Source organism: Urocampus carinirostris, chromosome 10 (assembly GCF_059441175.1).
Source record: "Urocampus carinirostris isolate Australia breed hairy pipefish chromosome 10, RoL_Ucar_1.0, whole genome shotgun sequence".
NCBI lineage: Eukaryota > Metazoa > Chordata > Actinopteri > Syngnathiformes > Syngnathidae > Urocampus > Urocampus carinirostris.
The window spans coordinates 13,991,202-14,016,226 of NC_142358.1; the positions used below are offsets into that span (position 1 = coordinate 13,991,202).

The 25,025-nt window shown below is 38.9% G+C and overlaps 1 protein-coding gene across 1 annotated transcript; it reads left to right on the forward strand.

Moving 5' to 3' along the window:
• Positions 1-1,226: 1,226 nt before the first annotated feature.
• LOC148357814 (polypeptide N-acetylgalactosaminyltransferase 17-like) lies at positions 1,227-23,056 on the forward strand. The gene is made up of 11 exons (XM_088345412.1): positions 1,227-1,805; positions 4,345-4,528; positions 6,263-6,429; positions 8,398-8,572; positions 8,693-8,890; positions 10,601-10,718; positions 12,948-13,133; positions 13,211-13,348; positions 18,352-18,447; positions 18,522-18,677; positions 20,891-23,056. The coding sequence occupies exons 1-11, from the start codon at positions 1,559-1,561 to the stop codon at positions 21,038-21,040; spliced, it is 1,815 nt and encodes a 604-aa protein (XP_088201538.1). The 5' UTR covers positions 1,227-1,558; the 3' UTR covers positions 21,041-23,056.
• Positions 23,057-25,025: the final 1,969 nt, after the last annotated feature.

The following is a 25,025-nucleotide window of genomic DNA, read 5'->3' on the forward strand; positions in this document are numbered from 1 at the left end:
AAAAACCTTTCTTCCTCTGTGTAGTCGTTTAACATCTGGGTTGTGAGACAGGTGAAACAAGCAGTTCGGTTGAGGTTTTCGTTCAGAATATTCTGACCACAAAAGAGGTACAGAACTATGCGGTTTGATCCACAAATCCACAGTTAAAATAGCTGACAATCATTTTTAAACTTGCTAAGAGGGCAGGCTTTGACAAAAACAAAACTTTAGAAGTATTGGAAAAATCTGTACTTCACGCCAGCCCCTCACCTACAGTCAAAATAATGTAGGGACTGAATACATACCTGTCAACTTGTACGTTTTTTCTGTACAAAGTACGTTTAGTATGCATTTTAAGACGTGTACGACGTACGAGAAAATCTGTACGGACAAACGCAAATTTGTCAATTATGGGTACCATCCGGTATACACTGACTATCACGAAACGGCAAATCAATCTAGTCAAACTAGTTCGCCGCGGAAGCCTCTATCTCGGTATCGTTTTTTTCGTTGCAAACGAAGCGAGCGGTTTGATGTAGTGAATGGAAGTCCGTCTCTTTTTAGAGAACCGGCTTTTTCGGCTCAACTCATTAAAGAAAGCCGGCTCTCAAACGGCTCCCTTGCTTTGATGCATTATATTACGAATTATTACGTTGTATAAAGAAGTTAAGAAAAAAAGGAAGTATAAAATGAGAAAATGAAAAAAGACAGGTGTTTGGTTATCCCTTTAATCAGTATATTACCAACAATAATTTAATGCAGAAAATGAATTCATAATTTGAATAAGAAGATTTACCTCCAAGCTACTTAATTTTTGAACTTTTTTAAAATAATAAACCTCATTCATGTCAAGCAACTCAGGATCTCACAACAAAATGTTAATTACCAATATATACGATAGAAAGAAAAACATGTACAATATAACATGTTAAACTACATAAATATACGTTTGAAAAAAATATATATGGTGTAAGATTATTTTGTATTTTGTAAGGGAAAATACGACAGTTTGTAAGGGCCGTGGAGGTTGACAGGTATGTGAATAGCAACTGAAGGAATCGATATACTGTATCAATAAGTCAAATAATAAAACTCAAATAAAATGACGGGAAGGTGGCCAGTTGCCTTCACCTACAGAACTGTCCCTACGGAGAGTGACTGGACTCTGAAAACTCGCGTTTAGAATCAGAAGTCAACCAGGCCTCGCGTGCATCCGTATTGCGCATGCGCAGACGCGGTCTGTTGCAGTTGGCGTGCAAAGCTGCACGCGGGCACGCGCATAATCATTCGCATCATCCCCATCCTCATCTTCAGACAATAATGTCGTTGGACCCAGGACGGACGAGAGGACATCTGCTGCCCGCTTGAGAATGCTTATCAGCGGGATGACGAGGCGACATCCTCCGGGTTGAAGACCCCGAATTGTGGAGACCAAACAAGGGAGCTGCATCCTTAATCCACAATGGATCGTTTATACTAAAATACGTGTTGATCTTTCGGATTCCACTGCAGCTCCCCTAAAGAGAGTTATCCTCATGTCCTGCTAGCGGTCGGAACCAGAACCGTCCCCGGGCTGTCCATGGCTTTAAAATTGAAAAGAAGGAGGCTCGTGCTGGTGCTCAACGTGCTGGCGGTGGCCGGGATCACGACGCTGTGGAGCCGCTGGGGCAGCGTGCGCACACCGGAGGAACCAGACCCGCTTCCGAATACCGATGCCGAGCGCGGGAGGCCGAACCCGGCTGATGGAACCGCCGCAGACGTCAGTCACCAGGAGCTTCTCAACAGGCTGAGCTTGCTGGAGGACGTCGTTTACCGACAGCTGAATGGTAACAATTTACAATGATCAAACATATTTACTTGAGACTGAAGTAAAGCTGTATTTAAATTGAAATATTGGAGCTCTAGAAATATGATAAATTATCCTTTGTGGTCTATAAAGTAAAAGCCTACTCATCAGTCAGTCCAATTTTAATATATCTTAAACAATTAACCTCACTTAAATTTGGGGTGCCTTTAAACAAATTGAAAGTTTTATATTTTCTCTATAAAGTATGTGTTAACAATGTGCAACTGAGTTCAAAGAGCCCTTAAGCTTTATTTTATAATGCGCCTATCTGCTTTTATCTTACTTTTAGCAAAGCTGTTTGGGACAGAACATATTAGGTATGGAGCAGGGGGAGTGGCAGGGGTTCTTGTGGAAAGTAACTTGCTCATCCCCACATTTTTCTCTCTCTCTTTTTGTTAGTGTAGCATGAACATGGTGAAAGTAAGAAGTGGCTTATTTCAACTACAGTATACAGCAATCCCTTGCTGTTTCACAGTTTACTTGTCACTGCATTGCTACTTTGCTGTTTTTTATTGTGCATTGTGTATTGCATTCTGATTGGCCAAACAGGAAGATGCCTTCTAACGCCAACAAAGTTTGACCTCCCCACCTGCTGAACTTGTTCTGGAGCCTCTTCTTGGTCTTCAGGGCTCCCTAGTGACTACGTGGCGCTTTTTGACAAATGTTTGATAACGGAAAAATATATTGTTTCTGTAGGACAGATCCATAAGGTAGTTGCAGTTTTTATAACATCCACATTTAGATTATTTTTTGAAAGTACATGATCTATTTGTAAAGAAAAATACGTTTCTAAAGTACAGTATTTTTACTTTAACAAATAACCGGGCTCGTCAATGTTTTTTTTTAGTAATTAATAAATAAATGAATAAAGGTTTCTACTTCGCAAATTATAACTATCCTGGTAGGTTTTTGAAATGCAACCAAGCGAAAAAGAAGAGATCGCTTTAGTCAAAAATGCGCACCCAAAACCCCCAAAAAGATAAAAAAACAAAGACTTTGAGCGCTTCTATGGAATGCACGAATTCGCACGCGCCTAATGAACGAGCTGACTAAGGCTGCAATCATGACTTTATGCTAGTAGATGGCGACATAGAGTTAAAAAGTTCCAATTATCCCACAGCTCCTTTAAATTGAAAAGTTGGACCATGTAGAATTGTTTAGTATATGTTATTTTTGGCCCCAAAATAGAAAAATCGATTTATCAGTCAGTCCACTTTTAGATACTTCAAACAATAAACTTAACTGAACCCTCATGTTTTCCTCATTTTCAGGATCCTCTTTGTACCTTTTTACACATCTCGCATGGAAACGTGATTAAAAACAACATTTAGTTTTTTTTCTAAAGTTTGGACCAGTCAAGGTAAAGTCCTAACATGTAAAGTGAAATAAAAAATATATTTTTTAGGATTTTAGACAGTGGAGGGTAGTTGTGACCCGAGGACAACAGGGGGGTTGATACATATTTATAGAAACTGTTATGCATTAAAATCAAATTCTGTGCAAACATTTTAGACTAAAATAAAGACTTTGAATCCGTTTTTCAGTAAAACAACCTACTCCAGGAACACTGTGTAATATTTGCTCACTAAGTGTTGCTGTATCGCGTGGTTGTGGTGGTGGTTGTATCCCTTAACCACAAGGGCCGTAGGGGCACCAATTCCTGTGGTGTGTCCTGGGCATGTACAGCCCGGAGGCACCCACCCCTCTCCAGGTCAACAAATGCTTATACCCGGTCTGTATTGTGTAGTGCACCCAAAAACAAGTGCTACAAAGCACAAAGAAGACTACAACCTACACAGACTCAAAGTGACCAAACCGCAATATTTTTCTTTTAATTTGTTTTCCCAGCTTTCAATCATGGCAGCTCCCCCCTGGGGAGCCTTATGTTAAAAGCACAATTTTATTAATCTAAAACTATTACATAAAAATTCACTTTTATATAATAGTTATTGTATCATGCTACTAAGAGTACCCCCCCAAAAAACATGTAAAAGGGTGGGGAAAGGATGAGAAGATAAATAGTGTGGTTTGGTCCCTTTGAGTCTCCGTAGTTTGTTTTCTTCCTTGAAACAACACAGCAACATAGAGTGAATAAATAATACACACTGTCCCTTTAACTGCCACCATTGACCAGTTAATGATTATTGCTTGATATTCTGCACTAGTTTTGAGTAATTCAAATGAAAATCTTAAAACCCTTGCCACGCTTTGAAGATTTTGCAAATATTTTAATTACTGTTCTTAAAAAAAATGAACTAATCAAATTCATTTTATTATCTTCCTAGCTCTGGTATAGTTTAAGTTTACCTATTGAAGAGTACACACTTTAACATTGAGAACAGAAAAAACACCCGCACAATTTTCTTGCACCCGCTCGTTGAAATTGTTCAACAACCCATCTATTCGAGTGACTTTCACATTTTCTTTCCAGCTGTGAGGAATCACTGCTTTTCAACACCCACATTTTCCTGGGGATTATACTGAGCCAATACTCTTTTGATATGATGTGTCGTTTTGAGGTCTGTCCAAATCTTTGGGCCTTATCGAGGGATTTGGCGGCAGAGGAGCTGGCGGGTTGCCCGCCAGCCTTTCTCCGGATGAGGAGAAGGAGGCAGCGGACCTTAATAACAAATACGGCTACAACGCCTACCTGAGCAACAGCATCTCTCTGGACCGAACCATCCCGGACCATAGACCTGACAGGTCAGTCGGTGCAGACACACACAGACACACAACACTACAGATTAGCAATACATACATTAAGAATAGAATAGAATAGAATATACCTTTATTGTCATTGTTACAAAATGGGTTGAACATATTGTGACAACGAAATTGGGTGTGGCACTCCAGTTTCGCATTTGACAGTGAGGATAAAAGAAAACAAAGAAGATAAAGGATCAAAGAAAATAATGTTATAATTTACACAATATAAAGGAACAAAAAAGATAAGGTTATAGTTTACACAATATTTACACAAGAAATGTGGGCATGTAGGATGTTAAGAGTATCTATATTAGTGCTAATACCATGGCACCATTAGTATCATAGTTTTATATCTCCTTTTTTTTAATATCCAGAAATGTTCATATCTAGTCTTGTTTTAGGCCACTGCTGATACCAGATGTTGATATCAGTGCAGACACGAGCATTATTTCAGAATATCAGTTCTGCGGTTAGAGCCAACACCAGTTTCGGCTGTCTTTGATTGTCTGCTTTACAACCAGCAACCAGAAAATTAGAAATCAGAGTAATAATGGATTACATGTAATATGATTTAATTCGAAGTGAAAATATCATTTTGTGATTTTAAAGTTTTTTTTAGAAAAATCTGTCATTTTTGGGGGGCAGGAGGGTGTTAATGGACTTGTAACATTATGAACATTACATGTGCACAGTTGAAGCTTATTTATAAGTGCTTGCATCAACAGGCCCCTCAGGTTCTTAGTGATAGCATAGTTCCCCTCAGGGCTGTGGGCTCCAGAACCAGAGGAGCTCAGAGCGGGAACTTTCAAGTCCTGAGGCGTAAAACTACTTTTGGACAATCAGCTTTTACTGTACAAGGCACCAAAGCCTGGAACTGTTTGCCCACTGAGGAGTCAAACTTGTTGCTTTTAAAACATAAACTTCAAGACTTTTTAATCAGAGGTCAGACATGTGACCACCTGTAGCCTCTGCAATTGTGCTGTTTTATAATATTGTGTATTTTATGTATGTTTCTGTCTGTAAAAGCCCTTCTGGGGACAGACATTGAGAATTAGCCTTGGCTAAAATGTGACATGAGTTTATGGAGCATACTTGTTCCTATTCAAATAAACAAAACTTGAAACTTAATAACATGCAATATAATTATTAATACAATATTATTAGTATAATATTCATGAGCATTCAACAGTTGGGTATACAATTGGTCTTAATACCTGTGATATTAAACATTTAGTTCATAATCAATCATTGTTTCAGCATTATCACTTGTTGATCATTAAAAACAGGTATCGATAAAATGATGTCCCTCATCACCTGCACCTGATGCCAATCAGGAAACCCAGTATTTAAAGCCTGTGTCGACAGAAAAAGCTGTCAGATTGTTGTTTACCCTTGATCTTCTCGATCAACTGCCGAATTATACCTTTTGTCGATCAGTTCTGGATTTCCTGAACTCTGCCAGACATGAGTGTTTTCTGGATTGTGTTTTTTGTTCATGTTTATGTTACCCCTTGCTTTTTATTGCTTCCCTTTCCCCTTCAATAAACTCTTGTTATCCAGGCTGCGTGTCAGCGCTTGGTTCCATCTCACTAAAACATGACATAAGCAAAAGATATTCTGTACCGCCGACGGGTATCAACACGATTAAATCGGATAGAAAATAACTGGGAAGTATATTTATGATTAAGTCAGCTTAAAGAAGACTAAATGGTCGTTGTTGTTTACAAACAGGTGCAAAGATGTCAGCCACCCGAGGGACCTCCCTCAGATGTCGCTGATCTTCATCTTTGTCAACGAGGCCCTGTCCGTCATCCTCCGCTCCGTCCATTCGGCTGTCAATCATACGCCGGCCCACCTCCTTAAAGAAATCATCCTGGTGGACGACCACAGCGACGACGGTACAGCAAACGCGTTTCGGGTTACGAGTAATTCTGAATCTGTATTATAGTTTCCTGGATTACATAGCGCACCTATAAACCCAAGTTGGTCAGAAATTTGAAGGTGAGCCTTATATACTAAAGAATATGGTGGTTAAGATTGGAAATACTTACAGTGTGTGCATAACCACACAAAGTTTTACAGTATACTGTCCAGCCATGATTGATCAATCGATCATCATCGCTGGCCCAAATTGCAATACATTGTAGGCAAAAGTATTCGAATCCGGGTTCGATTCCCATTACAAACAATATTTTGTGGTTTTAATCAGCAGTACTTATCAACTAATTATCAACTGATTAATCATTGCACTTTAATGCCGTAAGTATATAATGAGCCCAACGGTTATGCATAGATAAACACATTAGTTCTTACTGTAGCCTCAATTTGATGTGCCTTATAGTCCTGTGTGCCTTTCGTATGAAAAATATATGACAAAAGACTATTTTTGGAAGTGCCCCTTTAGTGCAAAATATAAGGTATTTCATAAACAAAATGTAAAAAACGAATACTCAATAATTACAAGGGAGGGGTGCAACTTGATACAAAGCCTCAGCATCATGCCAAGACCAGCCTCAATGTATCAGGTCTTGTAACGGTAGCTGTTTCGAGTATCAAAACTCAGAAATGAGAATATATGAATCAAAGTCTTGGGATTAATATTAATATATGATAGAATAATATTATGTTCAGATTTATAGGTATTTATTTTAAAACAATGAGACATTATAGAGGGGAATGAAGGAATTGTATGTATTAGTGGTATCAGTATCGATGACTACTAGTATCGGTAATAAACTTTAAAGAGTGATATTGTGCATCTCTTAAAGTTACAGCAGATTTGGTCTGATTTTGAGAAAATTGGCTGTACAATATACTGAAAAGTTGGCCTTTGTTTGGGGGAAATGTCATCAATTGTATCATTCGTGAATATTAAAGAATTGATCATCTCTATTGGAGTAGTACTGAATATCGCTAATCAAGCGTGTACCTGATGTTAGCAAATTATTTTATTGAACTAACACCTGATACTTGATGTCATCTTATCATCTAATTTCAGATGTGTTTCATATTGTAGCCAGGAGTAGCCTTGAATTATTTTATATCAGACTCGTAAGAACCGGTTTAAACAGAGGGTTGTTGTGACGTGGAAATTTCCACTGGAAATTATGGGGGAGCTCAATAATAATAACTGTAATAAAATTAATAAAGACATTTAGTAATTATGACTAAATAAATGTTTGTTATAAATGACTGACAAGTTATAAACAAAGACAGTGACATTTTTATTTTCCAACACTACACAAAGTGCATTTTTTTGACGATGAAAAGTTTCAATGGCATTGAATGCGTAGAGTACTGTCATTACAAGCTGTAGTATGGATCAGAGTCATCAACGTGTTGTCTGCAGGCACCAGATAGACCCCTCGGATCACCTGATTAGCCAGTTTGACCGGATCTCAGAATAGCTCACAGTGATGGGTCAGTGTGATTTCCTAATGCTGAGGTTTTTGAGTTTTCCCTTGCCCGCATGTTGGTTTCAGATCGGGGGATGGTGTAACTGTGGCCTGTGCAGTCCTATGAAACATTTTTTGATTAAAGGCTATGCAAATAAATGTGACTTGACTCTACTTGAAATAATATGTGTAAAATACTGAGTTGCTTCATACAATGCTGATTTTTAGTGGTTAATTGAGCCTATTTTAGCTTCAAAATTTAGATTGGTAACCTCTGATATACTGTAGATAGCTGATGCTAGAGCATGGGGCAATTACTTCCTTATGCGATAAATAAATATCAAATGCATCAAACTATCTTCATTAAATAACTTAAACTCTGGCACATATATATTTTACTTTTTCGAGCAATTGCTGTATAACTTTCATAAAGATGAAGGTAAATACAGACAATATTTGGTTGTGTTGCAGAGCAGCTGAAAGGACCCCTGGAGGACTATGTGAACAAACGCTATCCCGGTCTGGTCAAGATAGTCAGGAACCACCAAAGGGAAGGCCTAATACGAGCTAGGATCGAGGGATGGAAGGCTGCCACGGCCGAGGTGACGGGATTTTTCGATGCCCACGTGGAGTTTACGCCCTTCTGGTGAGGACTTCAAATGACATTTGCGTTTCGTCCATTTAATCGGGAATAGTCGCAGGTGCGGCACAAAAACAAAAAAAAACACATGTATTTTAACCCTTTATCATCATGTTTGCTCACCAGGGCTGAGCCGGTTCTGACCCGGATCAAGGAGGACCATAGCAGGATTATCTTGCCGTCCATCGACAACATCAGGCATGACACCTTTGAGGTGGAGCGTTACGAGAACTCGGGCCACGGCTACAACTGGGAGCTGTGGTGCATGTACATCAACCCACCAAAACAGTGGTGGGATGATGGGGATGTGACGGCACCCATCAGGTAGGCACGCCCAGGCATGATTTCATCCAACAAGGATCCGCTTCCTTAATGTTAAAATATAACGGTATATTCCAATTGTTTCATCCCTCGAATGTCAAACGAGAAAATTCCATACAAATACTATTGTCTATGTTTCACTCCAAAACCTTTCCTATAAGATGATTTTTTTTAACATATGATGGCAACCTCCATTAACAGCCTAAATAGAGAATCTGTTATGTTTATCATTCTTCCAGTCATTAATGTACACTCCAATAAATGATAAGATATAATGGTGAACCTCATAAACAGGCTATCTAAACATAAATTCTATTGTTAAATCCTAAAAATGTCTGTTGGCTGAATGCTAACATATCATATCATAAAAGGGGCCTATCGTGGAAGAAGAGCCGGAGCTAGCGAAGCGGCTAGCGGCGTTATAAGTCTTCGGTACCATCCGTAATCATGGTAAATGCGAACTCACGACCAAATAAGATCATCGAGTGCTGGTGGAAAACATCGAAGCGCACAGGGAGCGCAGTTGCTGTGTTTTGCGGAAACGTGGCTCACGTTTAGCATTCCGGACGCTAACGTGTAGCCACCCGGAGCTACCCGGAGCTATCCGGCTTCAACGCCGCTAAACAGAGACACGAAAGCCGGGGGGAATCGGAGAGGAGGCGGACTTGCTAACACGAGGTGGTGTATCCCTGGATTTTCACAAAAAAAAGTTTTTCCATCTGCCGCAGGGATGTCGAACTTTTGGACTGGCGTGACGTCATCCACTCCGCTACAAGCACCCCTAGGGCATCATGTTAATCTGTTAATAAACAACAGGGTAGACTGCTGGAAGTGTGAATTTCCCTACGGGGATGAATAAAGTATCTATCTATCTATCTATCTATCTATCTATCTATCTATCTATCTATCTATCTATCTATCTATCTATCTATCTATCTATCTATCTATCTATCTATCTATCTATCTATCTATCTATCTATCTATCTATCTATCTATCTATCTATCTATCTATCTATCTATCTATCTATCTATCCATCTATCCATCTATCTATCTATCTATCTATCTATCTATCTATCTATCTATCTATCTATCTATCTATCTATCTATCTATCTATCTATCTATCTATCTATCTATCTATCTATCTATCTATCTATCTATCTATCTATCTATCTATCTATCTATCTATCTATCTATCTATCTAAAAAACTCCATAGACGGGCTATGTAAAAGTCACGTCTGCTATGTTTAATCCAACAAATTTCAACTAGCTAAATGCTAACATTAAGAAGGTAAACTCCATATTCTGGCTATGTAGCAAAAATGTTTATTATTGTTTCATGCAACAATTGTCTGCGAGCTTTGATATATATCATAAAAACTTAATTCACGTGCAATGGGATTTTAGATCAGGATAAATGTTTGTGAGATGCCAAAGTAATAAGCACAGAGTGACAACTCATTAAATAATATAATAATACAAATAACAATAACGATAATAAGAATAAGAATAAGAATAAAATTGTGTTGCATATCTTTCAGTAAACCTCAGTGTTGCCCAGAATGTGGTGGCACAATGTGGTTCGACTTCTAATCCTAATGACTCTAAATTTGAATTTATTTGGAAGTTTCCAAAACTATACAAGTGCTGAAGCTTTTGTATGCCCAAAATAATAAAAATTTGGTATTGATTTGGTTCTTTACTTGTCTGCAGGAGTCCTGCCATGATTGGATGCTCTTTCGTGGCCAATCGGGTCTTTTTCAGCCAGATTGGGCTACTGGACCCCGGGATGGACATCTACGGGGGAGAAAACATCGAACTGGGCATCAGGGTTAGTGTACCTCAAGCATCGAATACTTTTTGAAAATGAGGGCTACTTTTTTTTTGTTACATATTAGCCAGAAAGGCTATCAGTTTGATATGCATTTCTAAAATGACAAGTTATCATGTTATTACAATGTATTTACTATGTTGTTATTGTGTCATTACCAAGTAGTAATTATTAGAAGTAGGATTAAAATATCATCTTCATTGTATTATGGCACTGAGTAATTTACCTATATAGATTATAGGCTTATTTCATTAAGACTTTGGGAAGAAAATGATCACCAACCACATCAATGATTTCTAGTGCCTCCCACATTCCAAAAACATGCATAGCAGGTTAATTGGCTGGTAGGTATGAATGAACCAGTAAGTTGCTCCATTTTCTGAGTACAGTCCAACAGGTTTTCTTTTTTCTAGGCATGGTGTATTGCAAAACTAATGTAACAAATAAAAAGACCAAAATTCCACAAACTGTTACCGCAAGTTCTGTGCTCACATTTGCCCCATTCATTTTCCATTAGTTTGTCTCTGTATAAGACACCCATCCCGCCCACGCAGCCCCCACAATTTGCTACTGATGACCCACAACCAAATATGCACATATAATCTGATCTCCTGATTTCAGGATTTTGTTTTATAAATGTAAATTCTGCCTAAATGCGAGTTGAAAAAAAAAAACTTAAATTAATATTTGGTCGTTTCAGACTCTAATTCTAATTGACTTAATTTGGCCAGTAGGTAGTGCCCTCAATTTCCCACCCGAATTACCCTATTTTGGTCTCTGTAGTATCAAGAAGAAGGAAATCCTCACAACATATTTTATTTTAATTTAAAAAAAATTGCAATTCATTGGTAATGATAATGATTGATCAGTCCGAAAGAAAAATATATAGACACCCAAATAAATGATACAACGTAAATTGATTCTAACAAACTAGGATTTGTTTACATGGCAAGGAAAATCAAATAAATAAAAAAAGAACAAAGGACATTGTTGACAAGAGAAACTTTCATTTCTAATTACCAAGCGCAAGAGCAGGCGTTCGCGCCTGGCCTTTTAAATGATGGTGATGTCATCAGTCGCCGGAGGCGTGGCCTGTGACCGTTTGGAGTGCCTGTTGATTATTTTCAAAATAACGTTCTTTAATTAAAAGATTGATAATAAGCGAAATTTAATTCAATCACGCAATGAAATACATTTCTGGAATGAAACATGACACTCATATGCAAATCATTAATCTTTTGATTACAATGAACACATATGGGTTTAAAATATTTTTGTCACGGTTGCCATGGCGCCAAATTGGTCCTAGCCGTGTGGCGCCAGCTTCTGTCACGGTTGCCACGGAGCCCAATTGGCCCCACCCATGGACACCGGCTGAAACCCGTTGACAGATTGCGCCCTGTCACTACTTAAACGCTGTCCTTTGAGTCGCCTGGTGTCAGAGCGTCTGCGAAACTCCCGCTACACTCTGTGTGATATGCCAAGTCCTGTGAATCTCCGTTTTTGCCTGTGTTTGATCCTGTTTTATTTTCGGCCCGATATGTTTGATTTTGACCACTCCTTAATTCTGATTTCAATCCACTTCCGCGACCATCGATCCCCGGATCGAGTATGCCCTCATTCCTCCTCTCCCCAATAAACTGTGAGTAACGTTACGTCATTGGGTTCTCATTGCTGTTTACTGACCTGGTTCGTGACAATTTATTAGACTTCTGGAAAATCTGGTTCCTTCCTGTAAATGAATGCAATGTCTGTCCGTGGGCCCTGGTGTGTGTGCTGTTTAAGAAAAAGGAAGGGTTTTGTGAACGAATTGTGTTAGAGTCTGTGGTTGAAAAAGGTTTAAGGAAAATGTATTGGTGGCAGTGTAGTTCCGTTACAGAGTATATACAATAGGGAGAATATCAACATCCCTTTTTAGAGCGTTAGTCCTATTACTTATTACTTTGTTGTTACTGTGTGTATAGTATTACTAGATACCTATTATTAGATGCAGGGTTAAACCACTGAAACATCATGCCAGTAAGGAAATCAAAATTCCTAGCAAATCACAATGACCCATCACTGGCGAGCTACTCAGGTGATATTAGGGAGCTACGTTGGTGTACTGTACATGTATCCATGTTGTGCTTCTGTGGTTTCAGTCCAAAGGTTATAACAAACTTTAAGTGACATAGAAAAATGCGCTAGAGTCTTTATCCCAACGCCTTTTCCGGATTCCTGCACTTTCAGGTGTGGACGTGCGGCGGCAGCATGGAGGTGTTGCCATGCTCTCGCGTGGCTCACATCACCCGCACAAAGAAGCCCTACCTCAACAACATCGCCTCTCACACGCGCCGAAACGCACTCCGCGTGGCCGAGGTCTGGATGGACGATTTCAAGTCCAATGTCTACGTGGCCTGGAACATCCCCATCGAGGTGATGCTCGCATCATCCGTCTCCTGGTTACCGTGATATGGAGCGCTCACCTGAGATCATGTGTATCACACCCGTAGAATCACGGGATCGACTTTGGAGACATTTCGGAGAGGGTGGCACTTAGGAAGAATCTGCGGTGTAAAGATTTCCGGTGGTACCTGGACAACGTTTACCCCGAGATGAGGACGTATAGCAACATTGTATACTACGGCGAGGTGAGACCACATAAAAGTAGGTTTTTTATTGTGTTTTTTTTTTTTTTTGCATGGATAAAACCTAATACAGTCATCTTAATCAGTAGGAGGTCAGGAACCTTTTTGACCCACAGAGCTATAAAAGCAAAAAAGGTTTCAAAAAGAAATTGAGAGAGCCACATCATATATTTTCAGACAAAATTGAAAAAACTGCCAAACACACTCTCTAGACACAAGCTCATTCTTCAGCACATTTTATTTCACTGTGTGTCATTTGATGAGTTAATCAAATGTATGAAATGATAATAATGCCAAATCATGTGTCCCAAATCAATGTAAATATGCCATTTACAATTTGTCTTCCACCTTCAGTTAAGAATGTTGAGGCAATTTTTTTCCATGAAATTCGTCCTTAATAAGGGTTTCAAAACAATGTGCATGCAAAGTTCTTTTGTAAAAATGTCACAAATTACTGCAAACGATAAGCATATCGTCACATTCACTTTCCGTGTAGACTGCATTGAGCAAGAGAGAGAGAGAGAGAAGGAAGTGCCTTGCGCTGTGTGCAGAGATCCGCCCACCTGTACTGCTCACCCGATCAAAGTCGTTTGCCAGCGTTTTTATTTATCAGTTTAAATGGTTTCTTATCGAACTTCTGCATTAAGTTGCTTATATGGACCAAAATTGGGATGAAATCACTTGACTTTGGAAAGCCACAGAGATGTGCAATAGTTACATTTTATTTCAGAGCCATACGTACTCATGAAAAGTGCCATATATGGCTCCCGAGCCATAGGTTCCCTACCCCTGCAGTAGGAAGTAATTTTTGTTTTTTCTCAAATTTTGAAGTAAAATTTGCAGCAAAAGTTACTAATACCTAAAAACGAAATATCTTTGTCATTGTCAGTGTTAGGTATAACGCAGTTATAGATAACACCGTTACGTAACTATGTTTTTTTAGTAACACGGTAATCTAACTAATTATTTTTTCCCCCGTTACATCGCCGTTATCATTACTGACGGTCAAAAGTGATGTGTTACTATGTCTCGTTTTGTGCGTAAGGAAGATAAACTGTCAAGACCAGAAGGGAGACTTGCGTTCCGTTTCTCTCAGTTTTATTGGAAGAAAGGAAAGGGTTGCACCCAAAATCCGGTGATCGCTGGACGCGGGAAGCAGGTCGCTCTGAACGCGGAAGTTGGACTTCCGTGGCGAGCGATGGTGGTGTCAGAAACGGAAAAAAACGGGTCAGTAGCCGGGACAGGAGACCAGAAAACGTGGTCGAGATCGGAAACGAGTCGAAAGCCAGGAGGGGAGAGTAGACGTCGTCAGGATCAAAAAAGGGGTCGAAGCCGGGGAACAGACGGGAGCAAAAATAGGTGGGAGTCAGGGTCAAAAAAGCTTGCCTAGAGTAAACTGAGGTTCCCAGACGGACTGACAACAAGTGACAGATAGACGTGGGTTTGTATAGTGACAGGGAGCCAATCAGAGTTGGCGCCAAAGGAGCAGGCAGAGGTGCATCACATCTGTGATCATGACATAAACAGGACAGCCTCAGTCTTTTGGCATATTTGTTCACCAACAACATGCGAACTGGAACGTGGCTCGTATACAGCCTAACAGAGCAGCCATCTATAATAACTCACAACAACGCGTGTGTGTTGGAGAACGTCAGACTGTTATTTCGGTAGAAAGAGCGCTATTAAATTCACAATACTCATTTTGAAGAAACTAGTGTAGGATTCTTTCTCAGTAGTTCCTGCGTTTTAAACTCTTATTGTTCCAAAACTGGTGCTCTCTCCTCACTTAGAGAAGTCAGCTGAGAGGGAGGGGATAGAGAGAAGGGGTGGGTCGAGATGGAGGGAGAGAGAGGAGGGAGTAAGAGGTATAGAGAGAGGGATTTAATAGTGACTTTATATTGTTTTGCTGTTGACTTTTGTCGTGCACATAATATTTGTAGTGTAGTTGCCTAGTTCTACTTGACCAGTTGTCTGAGGTTGTAGGAGTTTTATTAATTATTTTTTAGACCGTAGTGTTTTACGCACTTTCTATTATTGAACTGTTTACTTTTGTTGTGTAAAAATACTTGCTCCACTGTAGCATAAGAGAAGTTGTCTTACTAAAGATTGTGATTTATTCTATTTATTCTGTTGTACTTGAAGTACAGTTGGCTGTGTCTACTTGACCAGTTGTCTTTGGTTGTGAGAGATAGAGCTTACTTTATATTGTGTTCTGCTGATTGTTATTTTTTTAACTATATCGTTTACTGTTTTATATTTGTTGCATTAGGATACATCTGTAGCTGGTGAGGTGCAATAAATATTACAAGGTTCTATAACACAAATACCTGTCTGTTTTTCTCAGAAAAATTTCACAGAAAATTTCAAATTATTTGACCTGCAACACCTTCTTTTTAAAGTACCGCAAATAATATATTTCCCTGGTAAATAGTTACTTTTTCTTTAAAGTAATTCAGTTAATAACTCTTGGAAGAAGTAATGAGTAGCTATAACTAATCACTTTTTTAAAGTAACACTGGTCGTTGAAGTATGAAAATTGTACATACATTTATTCATATAAAAGTATCTATTTGTATTTGTAATAACCTGCGGTTTCTACAAGTACAGTTTTGCAACAAAACCTAGCAGGATAGAAAGTCTCTTGTTGTGGCGGCTTATTCAACTACTACTACAAATGACCAAATTTATGGCATAATATTTGCATTTTTTCCAAGTTAACATTTTGTCCCAAGTATTACTAGTTTGTTTTACAGTTACACATTCAAACTACAAACATGAAATCCTACTACAGGTACATTCTTTTTATTTTTTTACATGTGCAATTTGTTTAAAGAAAAATGATAAGAGCTGCAGATACAAAATATTATTTTTTTGCTTATAGTCAAATATTTTATCCTAAAGTACCTGCAACATTTTTGTTTTACTAGTACAATTTGTTACCAAAAAAAATCACTTGGACAGTTAAACATGTGATGCTTTAACCACAAGTCTAAAGCCAAAAACCTTTGCATCCCGATTCAACACTATACCATAGATTAGTAGCAGAGAATTAAAAAATTGTACCGACGCTCCCCTACTAACGACCATTGGACTTACAATAAACGGTAGATAGAAACATTTTTTTTCGGGATGTCGAAAAATATCCGGACATTGCTGTAAGTTAGATTTTGGATTGTGTGCACCCTTTCCAAATACAGGGCATTAATGTCGTGCTTCTTTCCGCCGCTACCAGAGTGTGGCGCTGTGAGAGCTCACCCAGCATCCACACCGAAGAAGAAATCCGGCTTCTACTTCCTGGTTCATGTGTAATCATAACAACGTGTACTGTATTGCTAGCGTGCTAAGAACTTTGACGTTTTTATTGTTTCATATCCCGTGTATCCATTCAGTATGGTTGGTGTTAAATGCAAAGAGGCGAGACGGGGTTTTTTTTTGAATAAGAAAGCTCGATACGGTTGAGAAAATGGTCAGAACGCTTTTTTTCGGCCACTTTTCACAACAGAGGAGGACCTCTTGAAGAGCATCTTCCAAGAGTAAGTTAAACTCAACTTTATTTATCTTTATAGAGCATATTATTTTATGAAACGTATATTTTTTAGTACAAAACAATACAGGTTGCTTATACAAGCCTTAAACATACTTATATAAACCTAAAACATACAAAATATAGCACTCAAGCAACTTCCGAACAAATTCAACTTACGAATGATCGTCCGGAACCTATCCTATTCGTAAGTAGGGCAGCGTCTGTATATCAAGCTAGAACTTGTACCTTTAAAAAACTATTTTTGGGATTTTATAGCAACAATGATTTAGGTATGGATCGGTGAAAAGTAACTTAATCCCATGACAATCGACTCAAAATAAATCACCACAAGGGGTAACAAGAGCTATTTTTGTTGCTATACAGACACAAGACTTTTGCACCGATTTTTTCCTGAGATGTAAGACCCACTTTGTTTTTACAACTTCAATGTATTTCCTTTACTAATATTAACTTTGTTATTTTAGGTCGGAGCTACTCTGCACCAGATTTACATCCATAACCTACTCTTTAATTGATTGTACCCATGTTACACTGGAAAAATGCTACACTTAGCACTCAGTAAAGCAGAGCTGATGTTAGCTAGCAACTGCAAGCTAGTCCATCCTTCCATCCATCCATTTCCTGCACCACTTATTCTTACTAGGGTGGGATTAGCAAGCTCGTCATGGGCACTGAAGGATTTTTTTTATTTCATTGAATTGACGATCAGGCATTTTACAAATTAAAGTTATTGAATCCAATGAAGATTTTTCACAAAGGAGGCTGAAGTTCGAGGACAGGTCGCGCCGTTCCAAGTGTGGAGTGTTTTGGATGGGGAATTTTGATAGCGGCGCGCTGACCAGGGAATTAGGCCTTGTTTTGATAAACGCTTGGCATTGTTTTGAGCTGATATGAGTTTCCTTTAGACATGGCAACGCCTTTCGGTGAGGAGGTGGTGAAGCTGGCACCTGACCTGCCCCATGGGGGAGGAGGGGCTTCGTTACGCACCGGTCAGACGAGGTGGGGGCCACGTGGGGAGTTCCTGGCCCTCCCATGGGGGGTGGCCAACGCCCCGACGTGTGAAAAGACGGAAGACGGAAGGAGAGAAGAGAGACGAGAGATGGGAGATCGTGAGAGGGAGGCTCGACGAAGACTAGTTAGACTAATTCGACAATAATTCGGCTAAATTCGATGGAATTCACTTAGTTAAATACTTTAAGAAAATAAATCTGCCCCCCTTGTGAAAATGCCGGCTATCTTTGTTCATTTTCCCGTTAAGAAACGAGCATGCATTGTTAGGAGAATGAATTTTGTGTTTGGTTAATGGAGTCAGATAACTACAGTATTTCGAAATATTTGGTAAACGCTACATTTGTAATGTAGTCTTTCCCCTAACAGCAATTAATTACTCAAACATAAGTTGATTTTGTTCCTGTTGTTTGTTTTTCCTGCAAATCAAAAGTGCTGTTTGGCATTTCAGATGCGCAACACTAAAGCAAGCCATCTTTGCTTGGATCAGGGTGGGAAGGAGAACCACACGGCCATCCTGCACCCCTGCCATGGGTGGGGCCCGCAGGTCGTAAGGACGGCATATTCATCAAGTGTTTACCTGGCTCCCTCAATTGATGTAATGCGTTGTTTTTTTTTCAGATAGCACGTTACACAAAAGAGGGTCATCTGTTTGTGGGACCACTGGGCAGCACGGGGGACGACACGCTCTGTGTGGTGGACGATCCCAACATAGCTTTACCACAACTCCTGGACTGCGATACTGACAGACAAGGCACCACGTGGATTTTCACTCAGGTGACACCTTCTGAGAATGCTTTTCAAGAAGTTTGAATTGTGTTGTCTAACATAGTGGTCCTCGACCACCGGGTCGCGGACCTCACAGAAAGAAAAACGAGTTCCATTCTTTTTTACTCATCGCTTTACTGACACAGCTACGATCTTAACGTTAATCGGGGGTTTGAGGCGGTGCGTTTGAATTAAAATCAGTGCGGTTGCCTATCGGCAGGGTTGGGAGCAGTGTCTGAAATAACGTCTGCCCGGACACCCGGGGCGTGCATCTTTTACGTCGGGCGTACAACTTACACGTCTCTGCCCTGGTGGCCGACAACTTTTTCAAGGAAAAAAAAAGTATTTCCTTTTTTTTTTCCCCAAACAAATCAAACGTTTACTTTATTCCGATTTAGAAATCTTCGTTCGGTTTGGAAATTTCCGAATTTCGGTTTGTTTGGCAATTCGCACACTCGGTAGCCAATCAGAAGCCTGCATCGAATAACTTCATGATTCCGGACGTTCCCGAGCGTTATAAGGTCGTGCATTTGCATATCATTTTCCAAAGGAGACGCACAGAGAACACAAGAAAAATGGATAAGTGGTTAGGAATCAATCCAAAACCTGAGCCCCAGAAGAAAGATTCAAAAGAAGCTAACAAAATTTATGACGCTACAAAACGTAAACTTACATTAAAAGCATCTTGTGGCTCGGAACAGACAACGCAACGCAAGCATTGCATAAATTAAGATGTGTAAGTACAGGTACATACTGATGGCAGATGGAAAACAGCGATGTTATATACATGCAATGAATGTTATAAGTAGAATTCTAATAATCTTAATTTCAAAGTGTTGTTCTGTTATATATTCTGATTATCAATCCTCAATACTTTGCAACAATGTTTTTTTTTTTTTTTTTTGTCCGATTAGTCGTCTTATTGTGTTTCAGGTGAAAAATGGGGCAGGCAACTTTATGGCTGGGCATGCAACTTTTCAGAGTTGTCTACCGTGGTGTCCGGTAACTTTTTGTCACGAGGGTTACTTTAAAAATGTAATCCAATACAGTTACTAATTACCTGTTCAAAAATGTAATCAGTAATGTAATCCGAATACCATAATATTAAGGTACTGTCATGTAACTTAAGTACTTTCGATTACTTTTGGATCACTGCAATACCAAATATGCCAATAAAAGACAAAATAAACTAAATATAAAAAAATAGTAAATTGTGTTCAAGATAAATGAAAAATGTAACCTTGAAGAAGAATTAAAGGCGACAAAGATCAGGTATTTTCTCAAAAGTGCGACAAAACACGTTGTACGGTGTATTTTACATGGCGAATAAAATATACTTTGTTTAAGTTCACATTAAGAGCACATCCATTTCTCAATATTATTTTAAACGCACAAAGTGTTGACTTTCTAAATTTCTAACACATTCTGGTGCTTCTTGTCTTGTCTCTCTCTCTCTCTCTCTCTCTCTCTCTCTCCCTCTCTCTCTTTAGTGTCAGCAATTGAAATTATGCTAGACACAATTCTTCTATGAATACATTTTGTATATATAAATGTCAGACACATCTAAATGAATGCATGAAATGAATGGAGGCTTGAAAGGATGCTGTGGAAGTGTCAAGTCAAGTCATGTGTATTTGTAAAATAAAGAAAATAGAATGGGAAAAAAAAGAAAAAGAAAGAAAGAGAGAAACAAAGAAAGAAAGAAGTACTACAATTACTATTACTGCTACTACTACTACTACTACTACTACTACTACTACTACTACCACTACAACTACAATTAATACTATTAATACTACTAAAGTAACAGTTTTTATTACTACTAACAGTACTATTTATTACTGTGACTACTACATTTAAAGTATTTACAATCATTACTACTGCTACTACTACTACTACTACTATTCTATTATTACTACTACTACTACCACTACTATTATTACTACTACTACTAAAGTAACAGTATTTACTACTACTACCACTACTATTACTACTACTACAGTTACAGTATTTATAACGACGACTACTACATTTACAGTATTTACTACCATTACTGCTACTACTGTTACTACTACTACTACTACTACTACTACTACTACTACTACTACTACTACGACTACTACTCCTACCACCACTGCACTATTACAAAAGTAATAATAATAATGACACAGTTATTTAGTTCTTGGTAGGTTCATAAAACTGATCTTTCCTTCTTTTTTTAGGGTTACTCCATGGAAAACTCTGCGACGGGCCGCTGCCTGGAGGTGGTTCCTGCCAACGTGCACTTTGGCCATCAGGTAGTGCTACAGGCTTGCTCCGGACAGCAGTGGACCATAAAAAACACCTTGAATGATGTTGCGCTGTCTGGTTAGCGGGGAAATTGGAAGCCACATATGGAGATGAATAGATGATTTGGACATGTGATGGTCACCGTGGAAGCTAATTTTGGCTAAGATGCATCAGTCGATTTTATGCTAGGACGTGTCGGTCCAGATGGTCGGATTTAACATGGGTTTGTCTGGTGAACATATAAAGATGGTCCGTAATCTTTTTCCATTCTCTTCTGACCAAATTTAAGTTAAAAAATAATCCTGCATTTCTTTACAAATTCTTATTAATTGGTAGTCTACCATATACCGTTCAGGATCGATGTTCGACCACCGAATTGTTTTGCGAAAACAATGTTTTTTTATTTATTTATTAATAAAACAACAATAAATATTTAAATGTACACGATAAAGATTAAACCTTATAAAGATAAACATACAAAACAATTTACTGCGTACGGTCCTAGGGAGGGATGAGGACCACCGGGCTGTACTTGCCCAGAACACACCACAGTAAGTGGTGCCCCGACGACCAAAGGGATCAGTGAAACATAAACTATATACTGAGAAAAACAACCAGTGTTAATTTAACACTTTGCAGATAGTTATTCACTGAGGTAGTGTTTAAAGTTTACTCTCTAACTAACCGGTGTTCAATTAAATAACCAATGTTGAATTAACACTAAAGTGAACAGTTTTAACGCTACCTCAGGAAATTAGTGTACCCTTCACTAGCAGTTCGATGGCAGACACTCTTACCATTGTTGTAGTTTGCCAAAAAATCCTTCTTTGAACTTGATTATTTTCCTCTTTTCCTTCCCTTTATCACCAACTTTCTAGGGACCTTTTATTATTGGCAAAAAAAGGCAAAAAAACCCCACTAAATTGTCACAGACCAGGAACAGAGACAGGACCCAGTAGCGTTCGTTTACTCAGTTTTATTGATAAAGAGGGAGAGCAGGGCTTGCTTCCACGATCCGATGTATGACGGACGAGGGTAGCAGGTGGCTGCAAATGCGGAAGTGGCATTTCCGTGTCGAGCGAGGATGACCGTAGATTTGCAGGAATACTGGTCGCTAGCTGGGACCGGAGAGCAAGGGCGGTATCGAGTTCAGAAACGAGGTCGGCAACAGGAGTCAGGCAGGAAGCAGGTCAAAACAAATCGGACATCGGGATGGCCGAACAAGGCAGAATCAGGTCCAGAAACAGGGCGGCAACGGGTATCAAGCGGAGGAAAACAGGGCAGGAAAAATGTCTGAAAGTATGAGCTTGCATAGCTGGGAGCATCGGTTCGCAACGATCTGACGGTGTCCTCTTGAAAGCCGGGGGTTTAAAAAGAGTCTCTTAGCCAATCAACTCTCAGGGCTGTTGGCGCCAATTGGGCAGTCACAGGTACCTTGAATTGGCAATCATGACACTAAATTACAATAAATTCTCAACATGTTTGAAAATGATGCTACACGATTCAGCTTGAGTGGGCAAGATGGTCACTCATCTTACTCAGATGTGACTTCGAAATTTGGGTCGAACACCGATTTGTCCGAATTCAGAGTCGGTCGAGTAACAACACTTACTGTGTGATAGGGATTTCGATTCATGTTTTCACCAGAAAGCCGGTTACATTTTGAAAAACTCCGAAAGTGGTTTTTGAGGGTTCCTTTGTATGATGGGTGGCGCCTGGGCTCCGTGACCCACAGCGGTTTTTATGATGTCATTGCCCGATTTGCAAAATTTTATCTACATATCATGCAGTAAAACAGCAATAACCTCATGTGTACGATTTCCGATGACTCGTATTCATCTTATTGTCCGCGTCTTCTATTCGAGACAAACTGTTTCGCAGCACCGGAATTTCAAAATAAAACAATACGCTGCCAGGTTTATTTTCTTCGAATCTGAATGAATACAGATTGTGGGTGAAGAGAGTCTGGAGAAACCTGTTATTATGTCAACACGTACTTTTATGACATGTATAAAAAGTAAAAGGTTTTATTGTGATGTCAAAAAAATGTTATGTCCCCTACCAACCAGGACAGTCTTCCAATAAACAAAATATTTGATACTTTCTACTTTTGGTGCCGGAGTTTCTGCTTTAGCATGTGGGTAACGAGCATACCAACTAAATGAATAAGTGAGAACTTTATTCGAACATCAAAATAAAAAACAGAACAAAAGCAATAACTCAACAACAAAATAACGTTACATAATATGTTCGAAAAGGGGTAGTAAGAAGCAAATGCTAATATTACCTTCCCCTTCATCTTCCCCACCAAATTCAACAATGACATAACAACAAATGTAATGATATTAATAATAACAGTTTTGATATAAGAATAGCAACAATAACACAAAGTTAACTATTTCCAATCTCCCGCACAACTCATACCCCACCCTCCTCATCTCTGTATATCGTTAATATATAGATTAAATAACTTTGGACCCAGGATAGAACCCTGTGGTACTCCACAACAGATGTCCAAGTATTCAGATGACAACTCTCCCATTTTTACATATTGCTTCCTCCCCGTCAAATAACTTTGAATCTATTGAGAAGCCACGCCCCTGATGCCATCTCTTTCCAGTTTTTTTAATAGTATGTTATGATTAAAGGTATCAAATGCTTTTTTCAAGTCAATAAATACCCCGACTGCATATCTCTTTTTTTCTTTGCTATGGGTGATTTCTTCTACTGCATCAATAATGGCCATTGTTGCTGATCTGTTTGGTCTAAAACCATATTGACTTTCATGAATCAATTTATGTTTATCTACAAATTGTTCTAGTCTATTATTGTAGTTTCTCTAATACAGGGGTCGGGAACCTAAGGCTCGCGAGCCATATATGGCTCTTTCTATGAATATCTATGGCTCAGAGACAAATTTGATTGCATGCAAAATTTCTGCATCCTATTTGAAACTTGAGTTGTTCGTCCTATTCAGGTACACGCAAAGCCAATCCAGAGCTAAGTAGTACGGCGTTACTTCGCAGTATATATAGGGCACGTTTTTCACTACAATTTACAGTCAAGGTGTCACACAAAAAAGGGGGGGAAAAAACTCGTTTTGGCTGTACAACGCTAAAGAATCCTTTATATAAAAGTTCACTATATAATCTGTGTTCAGTGTTCAGATACCTTATGATGAATCCACAGAACACACTGTAAATACGCCAAAACACCGGAAGAGAACTTAGTCTTTTGATTGGGTGAGTGGGAGGGATGGGTGGAGCCATGCAAAAAGCGCAAGCACTCCCTCCCATCTCTCGCCCTACGCCATCTGCGCCAAAAGTGAGCTCATCAGGCTCCCTATTTGCAGAATGTTGTGACGTTTTTACACAATAACAACTTGCATCTGGTTTTAAAACCAATATGTATGAAAAAAAGGGTCAAAAGGAGTTTAACCGATCTTGAGTAATTGCAAGAAAGAGACAATTTTAAAGTGGTATGTTTGTTGATTTTGGGACAGGGGCTCTGGCATTATTCTCTTTTCATAATTTTTATCAAATCATCAAAAATAAATGTGCTGAAGACTAAGCTTTTGTCTGGGGCGCGGGTTTAGCAATTTTGTAAATTTGTCTCATAATATATGGTGTGGCTCTTTCCCAAAATAAAATTAATATTTTTTGCTTTTATGGCTCTTTGAGTCAAAAAGGTTCCCGACCCCTGCTCTAATACTTTAAAGAACTAAGGAAGCAGAGATACCGGTCTATAATTTGTAAAAATGTGCTTGTTTCCATTTTTGTATATTGGTATAACTTTTGCTATTTTCATTTGATTTGGAAATTTGCCTGTTAGAAATGATAGATTACATATGTAGGTCAATGGTTTCACAATGCTATTTATAATTTGCTAAACTAGTACCATATTGATTTCAAAACAATCCATAGACGTTTTATTTTTACAGTTTTTAACCACGTCTAAGATCTCTGATTCCGTAACCCCAGATAAAAACATGGTCTTGCGGTGCATTTTTATCAGTGACTCAAATTGCTTACTACTGCACTCTGGGATATTTGCAGCTAGCTCTGGTCC